We start from the raw sequence: 17229 nt of genomic DNA, 5'->3' as shown, positions 1-17229 counted from the left end.
CCATTTTCCAAAAGAAGCTAGAAATGCGGATTCTTGCATGAAATCTCTGACTTTTCAAACTTGCCCACCTAACTCAGTTAAGAAAAGAAAAACAAACAAAAAACTATTCTGGTGGTAGGCCCATGAGGGACATATTCAATGCATTGTGCAAATTAAGAAAAAGAAAAAGGGTAGATAAAGCCGATTGGGGAGAAAAGAAGAAAAGCAGTCAGTCTCATGTGCCAAGTTAGAGGTGCTTGTGGGCAGCTGCTCCCTGTGCCAGGCGCTGGGACAAACGAGCAGGTCTTGGCTGGTGTTCAGCCCCCACTCGCCCGCTGGCTGCACTGGCTGAAGGTACACCCTACACACCTGCAGGCGGCTCCCAGTAGCCAGATTCTGCCCCTGGGCCTGGGGGTGGGGGCCCAGGTTCACAGGCTCCTGGTGATGCAGGAGGGAGTGATAGAACAGGGAAGCCAACAGACATGGCAAGCCTACCTGAGCTAAGCAGCCAAGAAATTGGAAAGTATTTCCCCTACACTGGGTCCCAAACTTCCTCTCAGTGGTGCTGGGGGGTGAATCAAGAAGCAATAGGTGAGTTTGTTTTTTTTTTTTTAATTTTAAAAATTTTATTTGGACTTCCCAAGTGGCACTAGTGGTAAAGAACCTGCTTGCCAATGCACAGGATGTAAGCGACACAGGTTTGATCCTTGAGTGAGGAAGATATCCCCTGGAGAAGGGCATGACAACCCACTCCAATATTCTTGCCTGGAGAATCCCATGGACAGAGGAGCACAGGCGGGCTACACTCCATGATGGAGGGAGCGAGAGAGGCGGGAAGCCAACAGAAATGTCAAGCCTGCCCACACTAAGGAGCCATAAAATTAAAAAATATTTCCCTACACTGGGTCCCAAACTTCCTATCAGTGGTCCTGGGAAGGTGAACCAAGAATCAACAGGTGAGTTGATCTTTTTAAAATAAAATGTTTTTATTAATTAATTTATTTATTGGCCACACAGCACAGCATGTGGGATCTTAGTTTTCCAACCAGGGATCAAACCTGCACCCTCTGTGTTGGAAGTCGGAAGTTTTAGCTGCTGGGCCACCAAGGAAGCCCTGTGTTTATTTCTGACAGCGTCTTTTAGAGGTTATTCCGCTCTAAATCTGAGGAAGATGTTCTCATTCATCTACTTTGTCTTTTTGAGTACACTTGATTTATTATTTTTTTTAACATGTTTCCTTTATTGGGTCAGATCCCTTTATAGAAATTTTTCTAACTCTGACAACATCCCGATAAGATGTTGTTTCACAGATTAAGATACTAAGGCTCAGAGAACGAATCCCCCTCTGCCCCCCAACCCCCTCCTGCCAAACCAGCTAGGAATTGGCTCTATGCTGGACTTCAGACTTGATCTGTCTCATTAGGAAGCTATTGCTTCCTAAGACTCTGTACTTCACTGGAGATGCCAAGGGTGTTGCCCTTCCTCCCTAATGGCACCTAATCAAGTTCTGCTGTTATTCAAGCGCATGATGCGTCGGAATCTCCTTCTTGGTGCCTTCTCCCTCCTCCTTTTTATTTCTTAACAAATGCAAGAACAGTTCTTTGACAAAGCAAAGGATACATCTGTGTAGTGTATAACTTTGAAAATAACAACATCACCAGATGTACATATCCCACTGAGTGTTGTTCTTTCAAAACAGTGGGTTGCCAAGGCGACTAGAGACCTATTCCAGCAATGTTATCCATCAGTCACCACCTTGTCTGTGCTTCTCTTTTGGAAGGACTTTCGAAGCCAGTTTACAAACCATTCAGAGAAATTAGGCTCATCATTTCAGTGGCATTGACAGTTTTAAACATCAAATGATAATATCCAGCTTTTCAACCACTCTGTCTATCAGATAACTTGAGTTTATTTCCAAAGCTTAAGCCCAGTCTCAGAGGAGTTAGATTTGCCACCTGAGAATCTTCAGAAGAATATGCTGGAAGGAGACACGTACATTGGACTGGACAGGTCCTAACAAGCTGATTAAATTAAGAAATTAGGGTGGTGGGCAGGGTATAAATTTTAAGTCTAGACTTAGGAGTCATAGAGATTGGATTCAAATCTTTGGTTTACCACTTACTAGCTGAGTAACCTTGTGGAGATTACTTAATCTCTTCCTGTCTCTATTTCTGCTTTTGTAAACTGGAGATAATAATTGAACACATAGAAGCTCCTAGAACAGTGGGTGGTACAGTGTAAGTGCTATTTAAGTGTTGGCTGCTGTTAAAATCAAACCTATCACTTTTTAGCATCAACTTGAATTATAAATGTATCAAGCAAGATCCTAACAGGGCAAACATTTTCTATAAGTATTGTCATCTACTGAAGTCACAAAATATTCTTATGTAGGATACATAAATTTGTTCAGTTATTAAAATAAAGATAGACTCTGCCAAGTGTAAAGAGATCAAATTGCCAACATCCACTGGATCATGGAAAAAGCAAAAGAATTCCAGGAAAACATCTATTTCTGCTTTATTGACTATGCCAAAGCCTTTGACTGTGTGGATCACAAGAAACTGTGGAAAATTCTGAAAGAGATGGGAATACCAGACCACCTGACCTGCCTCTTGAGAAATCTGTATGCAGGTCAGGAAGCAACAGTTAGAACTGGACATGGAACAACAGACTGGTTCCACATAGGAAAAGGAGTAGGTCAAGGCTGTATATTGTCACCCTGCTTATTTAACTTGTATGCAGAGTACATCATGAGAAATGCTGGGCTGGAAGAAACACAAGCTGGAATCAAGATTGCCGAGAGAAATCTCAATAAGCTCAGATATGCAGATGACACCACCCTTATGGCAGAAAGTGAAGAGGAACTAAAAAGCCTCTTGATGAAAGTGAAAGAGGAGAGTGAAAAAGTTGGCTTAAAGCTCAGCATTCAGAAAACGAAGATCATGGCATCTGGTCCCATCACTTCATGGGAAATAGATGGGGAAACAGTAGAAACAGTGTCAGACTTATTTTTGGGGGCTCCAAAATCATTGCAGATGGTGATTGCAGCCATGAAATTAAAAGATGAAATTTCAAGATCCTTACTCCTTGAAAGGAAAGTTATGACCAACCTAGATAGCATATTCAAAAGCAGAGATATTACTTTGCCAACAAAGGTCCGTCTAGTGAAGGCTATGGTTTTTCCAGTGGTCATGTATACACGTAAGAGTTGGACTGTGAAAAAAGCTGAGCACCAAAGAATTGATGCTTTTGAACTGTGGTGTTGGAGAGACTCTTGAGAGTCGCTTGGACTGCAAGGAGATCCAACCAGTCCATCCTAAAGGAGACCAGTCCTGGGTGTTCATTGGAAGGACTGATGCTAAGGCTGAAACTCCAATACTTTGGCCACCTCATGCAAAGAGTTGACTCATTGGAAAAGACCCTGATGCTGGGAGGGATTGGGGGCAGGAGGAGCAGGGGTCAACAGAGGATGAGATGGCTGGATGGCATCACCAACTCGATGGACATGAGTTTGGGTGAACTCTGGGAACTGGTGATGGACAGGGAGGCCTGGCATGCTGTGATTCATGGGGTCGCAAAGAGTTGGACACGACTGAGCGACTGAACTGAACTGAACTGAAAGTTTCTCTATCTAAAAACATTCCATTTCAGATGTAATCTGGAAAAACACCTGAACACTATGCTGTACTCTTGAAACTAACACAATATCGTAAATCAACTCTACTTCAATAAAAATGAATAGATACCTTCCATTTCATTTTACATCCAAGAAACCCATATGAAAATGGAGATGCCTGGGAAGGCATTGCAACATCAATAGCTTGAAATACATGTGGCATCCTAGCAAAACATCCTGGTAAATATTCCTCCAACCCTAAGCTCTGCACCTTTGCAACAGGAACATAATCTTTGTGCAGTGCAGTCCATTTTGTGCAGCTCTAGTTGTCAAAAAGTCTTCCTGGTACTAAATTTAAATCTCTCTCCCTTACCATTCACTCTCTCTGAAACCCCTCAGAGCCCAGGGGAACAAGTCCTATTTTCTTTGGAGGTCCTACTCTTTGAGAGTATTTTCTTTTCAGGAGCAACAGCCTTAGTTCTTTTATGCCATTTCTCTTAGGATGTGGTTTTGTATCCCCTTACTGTATTTATCCCACTGATATCAATAGGCCTTGATTTCTTCAATTCTTTTTTTTTTTTAATGTAGTTGTTTGTCTATGCATGTATTATCTCTTCTAAGAAAACTTTATTTGGCTATACCACTTAGTTGCAGCATGAGGTAACTTCTATATGGATCTAGTTCCCTGACCAGGGATCGAACTTAGGCCCCCTGCATTGGGAGCTCGGAGTCTCAACCAATGGACCACCAGGGAAGACCTCTCTTCAGTTCCTTTTAAGATGTAATTCCCAGAAGTGAGCATAATCCTCCAGACCATAGAGATGTCTCCCTCCTCATTAGGTGAATCAGTTTTATGAATGTAACCTGGGAACACATTCATTTTTATCTTAGTTTAGTCCTTATTTTGATAGCATGGTGCCAAAAGAAAAGAACTGATGACCCAGAATCCTATATCCAGTGAAGATATATCCTTCAGGATGAAGGATATTCTCAGAGAGGGAAAAAAAGAGAGAATTTGTCATTAGCAGATCTACACTAAAAGTATGGGCCTAAATAAACTGATTAAAAGAGAGGCATTGATAGAGTAGATTGAAAACCAGATGTAGTCTACAAGAAATTCAATCCAAATATAATGGTGTAGGCAAGTTGAAAGTAAAAGGATAGAAAATGATATATATTGCAAACATTAATCAAAGGAAGCAGAAGTGCTAAATTTATATCAGATAAAATAGACTTCAGAGCTCATAAAACTATCAGAGCCTGGGAGAAAGATTATATGATAGTAAAAGAGTCAATCCACTGAGAAGTCACAGCAATCATACATGTCTATGCACCAAACAACAGAGCAGTGAAATATATGAGGCAGAAACTAACAGAGCTGAAAGGAGAAATAGACAGATCCACAGTTATCATGGGAGACTTCACTGTCCCTCTCTAAACAAACTGTCAGAATAACTGGACAGAAAATCATCAGGGTTGTAGAAAAACTCAACACAACCAACAACCAAATTAATTATCATTTAAATAATATGCTAAGGGCACTAATGGAAAAAGTGGACATTATGAAAGAACAGATGTGTATGTGAGCAGGGAAATAGAAACCCTAGGAAAGAGTCAAAAGGAAATTCTAGAAATAAGAAACACTGATACAGAAATAAAGAATGCCTTTTTGGGGGGCTCGTTAATACACTTACAGAGCCACAGGAAGAATCAGTAAGCATGAAGATATTCAATAGAAACATCTAAAACTGAAATGTAAAAGGGAGAAAGAATGAAAAAGATCAGAATGTGTAAGAACTGCGGGACAATTACGAAGGGAATAATGTATGTACGTATAAAGGGAATACCAAAAGGAAAAGAGAGAGAAAGGAAAGGAAGAAATACTGAAAGTAATAATGACTGAGAACTTCCCAAAATCAATGACAGAAACCACAGGTTCAGGAATCTCAAGCAGCACCAAAAATCTGCATATGATTATCAAGCTGTAGAAGTGGTGATCCTTTTGTAATAATATAGAAATATCGAGTCACTATGCGGTACACCTGGAAAAAACATAGTGTTGGGCTTCCCTGGTGGCTCAGTGGTAAAGAATCCGCCTGTCAAAGCAGGAGACATGGGATCAATCCCTGAGTTGGGAAGATCCCACATGCTGTGGAGCAACTAAGCCCCTGCCCAACAACTACTAAGCCTGTGCTCTGGAACCTTAGAGGCACAACTACTAAAGCGTGTGTGCCCTAGAGCTTGTGCTCCACAAGAAAAGTCACCACAATGAGAAGCCCGCATGTCACAACTAGAGAGTAGCCCCCACTCCACACAACTAGAGAAAAGACCACACAGCAATGGAGACCCAGCACAGCCAAAAGTAAATAAATAATTTTTTTAAAATGTCATGTTGTAGGTCAATATACTTTAACAAATAAATATACAAATGAATGAATAAATACACAAGGGAATGAATGAAGTACCATACTATGTTACTATAAATGATAAAATAGGATGCATTTGCATAGACTCTATTTTTGAAACATGCTTTCATTTTTATGAATCTCCTTTACACTTTTAAATATACATATCAGCTGAACACCATGGTATTTTAAATGCTTGCTATTTAGTCTAAAAATGTCCAAGTATTTCTTCATATCTAGCAAACTTAAGTTATGAACCTGGAAAGAATTGGCATGTGCCAATGACATTACAATTAAAGTCTTTCATTATCAAATTAAAAAAAAAAAACTGCAGAAAATCACCAACAAATTCCCCAAACGGGCCAGAGGTGGGTGGGCAAAAGACTTTACTTGTAGGAAAACATGGATAAGAATTACACAGACTTCTCTTTAGAAATCATGCAAGCAAGAAGAAAGTGGAATGAAACATTTAAAGTGCTGAAAGTTAAAAAACAAACAAACAAAGCAAAAACCACCACTAACTTGGAATGGTGGTTTTAGTAAAGTAATCCTTCAGAAAGTGAAAGTGTCAGTCTTATCCAACTCTTGAGACCCCATGGACTGTAGCCCACCAGGCTCCTCTGTTCATGGAATTCTCCAGGCAAGAATACTGGAGTGGGTTGCTATTCCCTTCTTCAGGGGATCTTCCCAACCCAGGGATGGAATCTGGGTCTCCTGCATTACAGGCAGATTCTTTACCAACCTAGCCATCAGAGAAGCTCTCAATCCTTCAGAAGTGGAGGAGAAATGAAGATTTTTCTCAGATAGGCAAAAACTGAAGTTAGTAGACATACCACCAATAGGCCGGCTTTGTAGGAAAGAAGTTCTCCAAGAGAGAACAAAAATGATTTAAGTCATGCCAAGAGGGCAGCGGTCTAGGGGAGGTGTCACCACCATGAGTAACTACTCCTGGTCATCAGGAGGGTGCAGAGGGGTGGGCAGAACATGGGGACAGTATGCTTGGCACCCAGGTGACACTTGAATGTCTTTTGGTGCTCCTGTGTTCAATTTTGAGGGCAGGGAGATGTGTGCAGCAGCTAGACCCTGAGACTGGGGGCTCAGACTCCTCAGGGATGAGGAACTGGCTCCTCCCATCAGGCAACTCACCAGGCCACAGAGGTGCTGAGGGTGAGGGGAGTCGAGACTGGGTCATCAGGGAGAGTGATGACCACTGCTTGTGGCCTCGAGACCAGCCACTGTGATAGGGGCTGTAGTTCCTCCCTCCAGATTTCCTTTTGTAAATTTCCCTCAGGAAGAGAGATCTAAGTGGTGGGAGGCGTGAGACCCTGCCCACACCTCCCTCAGGCCTGTCCCTCAGAACTGAAGTCATCCCCAAGGAGCTTGGGAGTCTTGACAGCTTAGAGTTTGCAACTGACTTCTCATTCCCAGGGACTGATTGCCCTTGGCTGAGGACAGCCACCTTGCTCGAGGTCATACTCCCTTTCCTAGGGACAGCTCAGGTCCAGTGACTGTCAATCAATGACAAATTTTCAAGGCTCAACTTCCTTGTTGCAATTTGGATCATCTGCAGGGTCATCTTTGCTCCAGAGTTCCTCGGGAGATCAGCTGAGACCATTGCTATAACCACATCATAGCTCAATTTCTCCCTCTGCCAGGTCTTAGTTTCTTTTCCCCTCACCCAAGTAATCCAGAGAACACACTAAAATAAACTCTACCTTGGTGGCTCAGATGGTAAAGAATCTGCCTGCAGTGCGGGAGATGTGGGTTCGATCCCTGGGTTGGGAAGACCCCCTCAAGGAGAACATGGCAGCCCACTCCAGTATTCTTGCCTGGAGAATCCCCATAGACAGAGGAGCCTGGCAGACTACAGTCCATTGGGTAGCAAAGAGTCGGAGATGACTGGGCAGCTAGGCACACACAAACCTCAGAGTCGGCTTCCTGTGGAAACCAACCTGCAACAGTTTAAAGAGTTGGACCAATCCCATCCTCAATCTTCTCATCTTAAACACAACTAGGATGTCTTTAGGGGAAAAAAACCCCTTTACTGTCCTCTGCCCATCTGGGGCATTAGCTTTCATGACAGCAATACAAACTTGATACTCTCATATTGTCACCCTTGGCCCAAATGCTCTGCTTTTCACCTGTCACATTTAACTTTTGAAAGCAAAGGCTTATCAATGAGCTCCCTACATAATTTCTTTAAAAATATGTATTTTACTTGGTATGTAGCCAAAGTCTTAGTTCCAGCTCATGGGATCTTTAGATGGGGCATGTGGGATCTAGTTCCCTGACCAGGGATTGAACCCCTGCCCCCTGCATTGGGAGCACAGTCTTAGCCACTGGACCACAGGGAAGTCCCACCCATAGTGTTTAAACAAATATCAGGGCACCCTGAGACCTAAGCCAGTTAATATGTAAAATTATCTATTATAAAGGATAAGGGTACTTTTACCACCAAGGAAGTCCCCTTACACAGTCTCTTTGGTATACTTCCTGCTTCTTTCCTGGGATCATTTGTAGTAACCCAGTGAAAACTGCTTTCTTAGTTCTTCCCAACATGCTGCAAAAAGGTGTTTATAAATTTTCGTTGAATTGGGTTCTGTTTGTATAAAGACTGACCCAGCCAGACATGTATGACTTACTTCTTTTAAAATTCAAATGTTGGGATTTCCTTGGTGATCCTGTGGGTAAGACTACACTCCCAATGCAGGGGGCCTGGGTTCCATCCTTGGTCATGGAACTACATCTCACATGCTGCAACTAAGACTCAGTGCAGCCAAAATAAGTAAATATTTAAAAAATTCAAATGTCAATGTAGTTGTCTCCCTATCTCCACTTTACCCTCCATCCCCCAGAATATGAGCCTATTGAGAAGCAAGACTAATAATAGTCCATTGAGAGGTTCTTGCTTAGCAGTGCATGGGGCTCAGAAATATTCAGAAATAAGGAGCCCCCTTCCTGTGTGTGCTTCCCTCATGGCTCAGATGGTAAAGAATCTGCCTGCAACACAGAAGACCTGGGTTCGATTCCTGAGTTGGGAGGATCCCCTGAAGATGGGAATGGCTACCCACTCCAGTATTCTTGCCTGGAGAATTCCATGGACAGAGAAGCTTGGTGGCCTATAGTCCATGGGGAGTAGACATGACAAAGAGTCAGACACGACACAGTGACTATGACTACTACTATTCCTACTTCCTGTGTGTGGGATGGACTGTGTCCTTAAGCCGACCCTTGAAGTCCTAGGCTACAGCCTCCACAGTTGACCCCACGGTGTTCGAGCAGCCTGATTACTAGGCTTCAGCCCCAGTTCCTGGTTTTCACTTCTATCCTCTGCTGGGCCGGGAGCCAAGACTGAACCCAGTCCAGCTGGCTGAGACTCTGACCCTTTCTCCTAGTTTCTGCCAACTTTGTTTCTGGTTTTTCTACCTTGATCCATATGTACTTCTTTGGGCCAAGACTCTGGTCAGCAGGATGCCAGGAACTCTTATTTCCCAGAATGCCACACTCCTCCCCTTACCCTCAGACCAGGCCCCACCCACTGGTGCTTGACCCAAGCTGAACCTGAATGCCCTCCAACTGCACCTGAATCCACACTAAGACCTTGAACCTGAACTGTTAGCATCTGCAGTCTGGGTGAGTTTCCCTGCCCTGTGCCAGCTACCTCAGCAAAATCCTTTCTCACAGTAAATGCCCACATACCCATCACTTCAGCCAGTCCTGCTGCTCTGACAAATTAGTCCCTGTTAATGAGAATTAAACCCAGAGTAGTAGTTTTCCTGATTATATTAACAGCCCTCTGAAGGGTAAAATTGCTGGCAAAGCAAGTGAAAAATTTTCCAGAATTTCAGCATTTATTTTAATGGGACTTTGTATGAAGGTTTAATTTAGGTTAAGTTGTCACCAAAATATCCTGCTTGTTTTGGTAGTTTCATTGCCTATTATCAAAACATTTGTCCTCCATCTCAGCAGATTATAGTATTTTCCCACAGTTATATTATTTAACTTCTCTCTAACTTCATATTTGCAGATGTACAAAAGGGTAGGTATCTTATTTCAAAACAAGAAAGGTTTAATTTATAACAGAGGACAAGTAGTATTAACGCAAACACAAGTCACAATGAATAGTTTCTTGGGATTATAACATAAATACTTCTATGCCAGACTTTAGGGAATCAGCTATATACCATAGAAGAGATTAAGTACCAAGAAACAAGATGTTCTAAGAATTAAAAGGTAGGCAGTGGCTTCTAATAAAGCGGTAATGAAATGACTAAGGTTATAGTATAGTTGGTCTAATAACTGAAACACTATTTATCTTTTCAAAGACAGATAAGTAGTTCAATGTGTATTATACTTTTTTTAACTACTTCCTAAGCTCAGATCTTACATTTGTAAATATTTACACAAAGTCATTAGTTAGCTTAATCTCTTAAGCAATCATACTTTGCTTGGGCCAATAGTAAATTTTCTTTTTATTCTGTAGCCCAAGAATACATTGTGGCCCCGGATAATCCACAGTAGGTAAGGTACACACAAACCTGCCTGTGATGAAGCCAGAGGATAATTTAATTTGCACCATTTACCACCAGCCAAAGACAAGTGTATCTTTTGGAGCAATACCTTTTCTGAGCCCATAAGTGGCTGCACTGTTTTCCTTCAAACCAGTAATTCAGTTAAGTGAGAATCAATGGCTGGATGGCCTGTTGGTGACTTCACCTCATCCTGTGAGAACGACTTGAATGTAAGCAATAATACAGGAAGCAAGATAATTTAAGAATACCAAAGAAACAACAAGGGAACCACAATGCTAATTGTCTCAAGAAGCCACCTCGCCTTCAGTTTAAAGGGTGTCCACCAATGCAAGGCAAATGGTGCCTGGAGAGAAGTTTCAGGACCCTTGATTCAACCTAGGTCCGCTCTTGGGAATGAAAACTAAAACTCAACGTTAAAAGCATTTGAAAATTCTATAATTGAGCTAGAGATTTGGAAATAGAACTATCTAGACAAACTAGGGGTAAGAGGAGCGATGGCTCTGGCCTCTCACTCCAGGTTTCACAAATCGAGAAGCAGGGAAGCCAGCCAATTACTCAATTTCCCTACAGGTGCTTGTGAGAGAAGCGGACTCAATAGAGGTTGGTCTTTTTCATGATGCGAAGAAACTCATCCTCGTTCACTTCGCCGTCTCCATCTCGGTCGGCTTCGTCAATCATTTCCTGGAGCTCTTCATCCGTGAGGTTTTCTCCCAACTCTTTGGCCACACGCTTTAGGTTTTTGAAAGAGATCTTCCCGGTCTCGTCGTCATCAAAGAGCCTGAACGCCTTCAGGATTTCTTCCTTGGTGTCTTTCTCAGCCATCTTCTGAGTCATCACAGCCAAGAAGTCGTTGAAGCTGATCTTCCCTGTGCCTTCTTTGTCCACGTCGGCAATCATCCTCTTCATCTCCTCCTTCCTGGGTTCAAAGCCCAGCGCCCTCATGGCCACCTTGAGCTCCTTCACGTCGATGGTGCCGCTGCCGTCGGCATCGAAGAGGTCGAACGCTTCGCGAACTTCTTGCTTTTGCTCTTCAGTGAGTTCGGGCTTAGGCCCCACCTTTCTTTTCTGGCTGGTGGAGGCCACGGTGGACTTCTTGAAGCCGGAAGCCATCCTGCGGCGACGGCGGCGGTTATTCCTTAACGCTTGTGTTCCCCGCGCTGGCGCTCGGGCGCCCCCGCCAGGAATGCGGCCTCGGGGCCTCGGCTCAAGCATTCCCAACTGCGTCCCTTGTGGTACCCAGGGTACCCCGCTCGCTAAGCCCGCCCCATCTGCCAGAGCTGACATACGTTACCGTCACAGTTCCCTCGGTTATTACCCACTTTCCTCGAGCTGAGGCCTGAGCCGGCAGGAACTGCCTGCAACCACGTGGTCTCCTCAAACGTGCTGGCACTTGCTCTTTCCAGGCCATTTGTCAGCATTTATAGGACTAGGTTTATAGGTTTATTTGTAGGATTTCCTCTCTCCTTTTCCATACAAATTAAAAAACAAACAAAATACACCAAAAAAAAAAAAAACAAAAAAAAACCCGCAAACAAACAAAAAACCACCCGCTTGGTCTGAGGGTACATTTAGGATACTCAGGACTGAGTTTGATCCCTTGGCATAAAATGTGCAGGAAGAAAGAGAATGTTAAAAGTCACACCGCGAATTCAAGTCGATGTAAATGGAAAATAGATAACATGGAAAACGTTATGTAGAAAATCTGTAGGACTTTGTTTCCTGACATTACACTCAACAATAATAAAAACATCACTAGCTTATTTGGCATACGCTGAAATATGAAATGCAATATCCGAATAGAAGACTTAGGTTCAGTGTTTCAATTCTAAGCGCTCGGTATAATTGCGCTTGAATAACAGCCATTATTCTATTCAGGAGGCTTTGATTTGGAGAGAGAGGAGCAGCAAGCCTGCTTTCTGGTATTCTGTTGGTGGTGTTTTTTTTTGTTTGTTTTTGTTTTTTAAGAAACTCTGGCAGCATATTACTCTCACTGTTTGTCATCCAGTCGAGGCTGTGCTGAAACCCACACTCTGCTCAGGCACTGGACACAGGAGGAGGTCATGCAGAGTGTGGTGGGCCTCGGAAATTGCCTCCTGAGAACAAAGGGTGAAAGGAAAATGGATGCTTTGCAGGTGAAAAGAAAGCAAATTCATCAAGTAAGCCCATAAGGGAACTGTGTTTAAAACTGTTCTGTAGGCCTAGGACTCAGTTATTTTTGTCTGATCCAAGTCTGGACATCTTCAGGGTTTCTCAATCACATGAATTTAAAAATGAGTGTTTCTAAATAATTAGAAACAATTCAAATAAACTACTATTGCTTTTGGTGGTTAAAAAAAGAATTGCTCTGTATTTCTTTAAATGGTTAAAAAAACAGAAAACTGACAATTTTAGCACTTTCTGTTTTAAAAAATCCCTCAGTTTATCACTATTTGATCAGTGATAAGAAAGGGCACTTTCAAGAGTTTTAATTGAAGACTTTTTGTATCTCCAGCATCTAGAACAGTGCTTGGCATATAGTAAGTAGAGTAATAAATATTTGCTGAGTTAAATGAATAACATCAATGTTGGGCTTAAAATATTTCTTTTAAAAAAAAATACTTCTGAATTGTCAAAATGAAACAAACAAAAAACTGCAAAGATTAAATTATGCTAACAGAGTTTTACAAATTGTTTTTTAAATTACTGATCAGATATTGTTTTACATGACATGTTTAGCCAGATCTCACTACCTGCCCCAGTCGATATGTGACATAATGGACAGAGGGCCTGGGTACAGGGTTTCTAAAGGTCAAGGCAAAATACCTGGGGTGTTCCTCCCAATATCCCCACCTCCAGCAGATGTTGTCGCAGGTGGCATCAACTCAAAATAGACTTTGGCAGGAGTAGACACTGCCACTGCTCATCTTCCAACCCTGCAAATCCTCCTACTTTCTTTACCAGGTCCAAAAGCCTGGGATCTTATCCCAAACTTTATTATTTCTGTGACCTTGAGAAAGCCACTTAACCTCCCAGCCTCAGCTGAGACATCCACAAAATAGGCATAATTATAGAGCTTCCTACTAGGTGCCTGTGAGTGTTGAATGAACTACTCCATGGAGAGTTACTATAGGGAGCTACTCCAGGGGCCATCCCAGGCTGGGTGACTATTAGTTGAATGCGAATTCCTCCAAGACCTTGTGCATTTCTTTTGACACCCACTCTTCTGCCCAAATTCAAGCCAAGCTATGATGTGTTGGAAAAAACTGAGGGATAGAAGCTGCTTTATATAGAGCTACATTTGCCAAGCTGAGCTCAAAGCAAAACAGTTGTCATAGTTTCCAGATGTGTGGGATCAGCGGTCACAACCAAGGGCCACCAAGAGTTCCCTTCGCAGAAAACAGTGTGCTTGGCCAAAGTCAGCTCTTGGTGGGGAGTTACTTCATGTTCATAGTCAGCAATCTGGTTTTAAAAAAGAAGGGAATCTTACACTGAGTGTGTGCCTAGCACTGGGCTTCCTCGTCTCATCTGTTGTCTTATTAAATCCTTGAAATCATTTCTTATTTTGCAAAGGAAAAAGAAAGAGGCCTGGGAGGACTTGTCACATATCCAGTGGTGCAATGATGGCTGTGGGATTTAAACCTTGGCTGGTCTGAGTCTGATGCTTAGGCTTCGTTCACCACACCATGCTGCTTCCTCCAAAAGTTGAGGTCATTACCAAAATGCAGGATCACTGGGAAGTTATATGATACTGAGTTTCTGCCCTAAGTCAAACAATGATTTAGCATCTTGCCTAGAAAGGTTAACAGGAGTTTGTGGGGTATCAGACAGGGTCCCTTTCTGGAGTTTACCTCTGTTCTTCAATTCTGCTTCACCTCGTCCCCTTTGGGTACAAGTTAGTGGGAAGCAGTTTGGGCAAAGTGGTTTTACTTGGCATTGGTCAGAGTCTATATAATGCTTGTGAAAATCAGCTTCAATGTTTTAAAGTCACTTTTCAAAATCAAAGAAGACTGACCTAGGTGAATGAGATATTCTGGAAAATCAATGGTTAGGAGTGGTTGTGTTCTCTGCTCTCAACATTTTTTGTACCACAGTGTCCTGGATATTATGCTCAGTTGTTGATTATTTAAGATGGGGAGAGGAGGCAAGGTGGTTGTTTAGATCTGGTCATGGAAGATTAGCAGCTAGAAGGTGGGGGGAAAGAGCTGCTGGAATTCCACAGCAGGGTCTGGAGTCAGTTGACAGCAAGAGAAAGGACCCACGCAGCTTGCTTATTCTAATTATTTGGTTTTCCATCTGACTTGTATGGCATGAATAAGGTGAGGCACAAGAGCCTTTTAAAATTTAAGTTGCGCTCAGCAAAGTCAGCAAATTCCAGGTGCCACCCAAGGCAGAAAATATGCATAATAAAATTGCTTTATTGCTGCCTATTTACTTTCCAACAAACAGAAAGAATGCCAATGCTTGATGAGTCTACATAAGCAGGATAACTGTGTGTGTGTGTGTGTAGCGGGGTGGCCCCCAAACCAACAATAACAGAACGAAACTATTTATTCGTGACTACATGGGGCTATTTACGAGAAAGACTCAGCAGCAACTTTTACAATCCCGGTGGTCTCAGAGTGGGAATACAAAGTCCAGTCCAGTGACTCAACCCAGGCCTTTTTGGCAAGCCCAGGAACAGACTTAAAGTGTCCAGCCAAGGGCTACATAATTTCTCATTCCACGAACCCCAGAAATAAAGAACTACTCCTCTCAGATACAAAAGCAGACTGTGTTTCAGAAAAGAACTTACCAGAATCTCATACTGCTTCTCAAACTTTCACCCGGATACTCCTAATAGCAAAGGAAATCTAAAACACTCCCATGAGATCTAGGGGAACATTTGAAAGAAGCCTACATCAAGAATGAAATATCTTTATAATCCTGTGTTTGGTCTTTTTAAAAAGTAAATTTTGCTTTCTGTTTCATTGCACACTTGCTGGTTTTAGTATAGTTTTAAATGACTGATCATTGAGCAAATTTGATTCCTTTCAAGAAAAGATGATCTATGCTTATTTGGTGACTTTAAGCATACCCCCAGGGACTAGAATATGGTCTTCTCAGGTGGCTCAGTGGTAAAGAACCCACCTGCCAATGCAGGAGATGCAAGAGACTCAGGTTCAATCTCTGTGTTGGAAAGATCCCATGGAGAAGGAAATGGCTACCCATTCCAGTAGTCTTGTTAGGGGAAGCACACTGATTGAAACCGCCCACCCTGGCCAGGCACCATAGTAACCATTTGCATGAGTTGTCTTATGACAGGAGATCCTGATAAGGAATATGGAACTAATAAGCCACCACCAACCAGAAGAGTTTGGGAAAAGTAAAAAGGAGGCACCGAGTGTCCATCCACTTCCCAGAATCCCTCTCGCTAGCATCCGTCTTGGCTGAGCGATGCGTGTGCCACCAGGAAGGATGCTGAATTAGAATGATTGGCCAAAGACCACCTGGAAACTAATCCCATCACCATAAAACCTGAGACTGCAAGCCATGGGGCAGAGCTGTTCTCCTGGGTTCTCTGACCCTACTGCTCTCCACCCGGGTGCCCTTTCCCAATAAAATCTCTTCCTTTGCCAGCAGATTTGTCTCCTCGGACAACTCATTTCCGAGTGTTAGACAAGAGCCCAGTTTCAGTCCCTGGAAGGGGTCCCCCTTCCTGCAACAGTCTTGCCTGGGAAATCCAATGGACAGAGGAGCCTGGTGGGCTACAATTCATGGGTCACAAAGAGCTGGACATGACTAGCAGCCACAGACATCATAGGGACTAGAATAACCTTGTATGTTTCAGCAAATTCAGATCTATTGTGGAGTTTGCGGTGAAAAACAAAGATGGCCAATGTTCCCTACTCTTCCCAGCCAAGACCTGCTCTACTTATGCATCATTTGGATTTGGGTGTTGAAGAAGGAAGGAAAAATGAAGGAAAAATGTGAGGAGGAGAAGAAGGAAGATCAATGAATCTCCAGAGCATGTGGAACTTGTGGGCTAAAATGAATTGCATCCATTGAAAGAATGGCTGCCTTCTCTTCCCAGAGGCCACATCAGCCCTACTCAGACACTGTTCTGATGGTAACAAGCTGAGAAAGACACAATCTGTGTTGACATAAACAAAGCAGAACCTCAAAGGGTTTATGATCCAGCAGTTGACCACCCTGTAAGGAGTCTCTGGAGGGCTCCCCCAAGTCCAAGCACACAACAGAAAATGCAGAAGCAAGAGGAATGAGAGTGGCTTAGCCAGATTTTTAAAATATCTCATAGACTAAGCTATTAGTTTCTTCTTTGATCCACCTTCTTTCATTATCCAAAGCCCCTGAGACTTCAGCGTCAAAAGCTGACTCTTGTGTTAACTAAGGAGAATTTTCTGCTTACCAGACAGGGAAAGGTCAAAAGCCCACGGGGGTGTTAGTGACACAGAATGAGACAAGTGGCCTGCATGATTAAGGATGTATTTAGGGATTAGCAGTGACCTGGGGAGTTCGTACCCTTTTAAAAAGACCTTGAAATTAAAAAAACAAAAAAACACCCAAAACAAAATAACTGCGCAGGCCCAAGGAAACAGGTCTTGTGAAAAGCAAGTCAGGCAGAACCTGGTGTTTGTCCAGTCCTCGTATCGATCAACTAGTAAGGACACTTCTCAGAGAAAAGGACAGACAGAGGGAAAATTGAAATCTGGCCTCAAGC

General features: G+C 42.8%; 1 protein-coding gene across 1 annotated transcript; it reads right to left on the bottom strand.

Annotated features, from left to right (window-relative positions):
• CETN1 (centrin 1) lies at positions 10951–11908 on the bottom strand. Its single transcript, XM_005697061.3, has one exon. It carries the CDS (start codon positions 11814–11816, stop codon positions 11124–11126), a length of 693 nt encoding a protein of 230 aa, XP_005697118.2. The 5' UTR covers positions 11817–11908; the 3' UTR covers positions 10951–11123.

This window comes from Capra hircus, chromosome 24 (genome assembly GCF_001704415.2).
Source record: "Capra hircus breed San Clemente chromosome 24, ASM170441v1, whole genome shotgun sequence".
In the NCBI taxonomy this organism is placed as follows: Eukaryota; Metazoa; Chordata; class Mammalia; order Artiodactyla; family Bovidae; genus Capra; species Capra hircus.
The sequence above is the reverse complement of the archived record's forward strand: the minus strand, read 5'-3'. Positions and strand labels throughout refer to the sequence as shown.

Bases quoted from the DNA above. Each gene is read 5' to 3' on its own strand.
- CETN1 (XM_005697061.3), bottom strand. From the start codon at position 11,816: ATGTCAGCTCTGGCAGATGGGGCGGGCTTAGCGAGCGGGGTACCCTGG.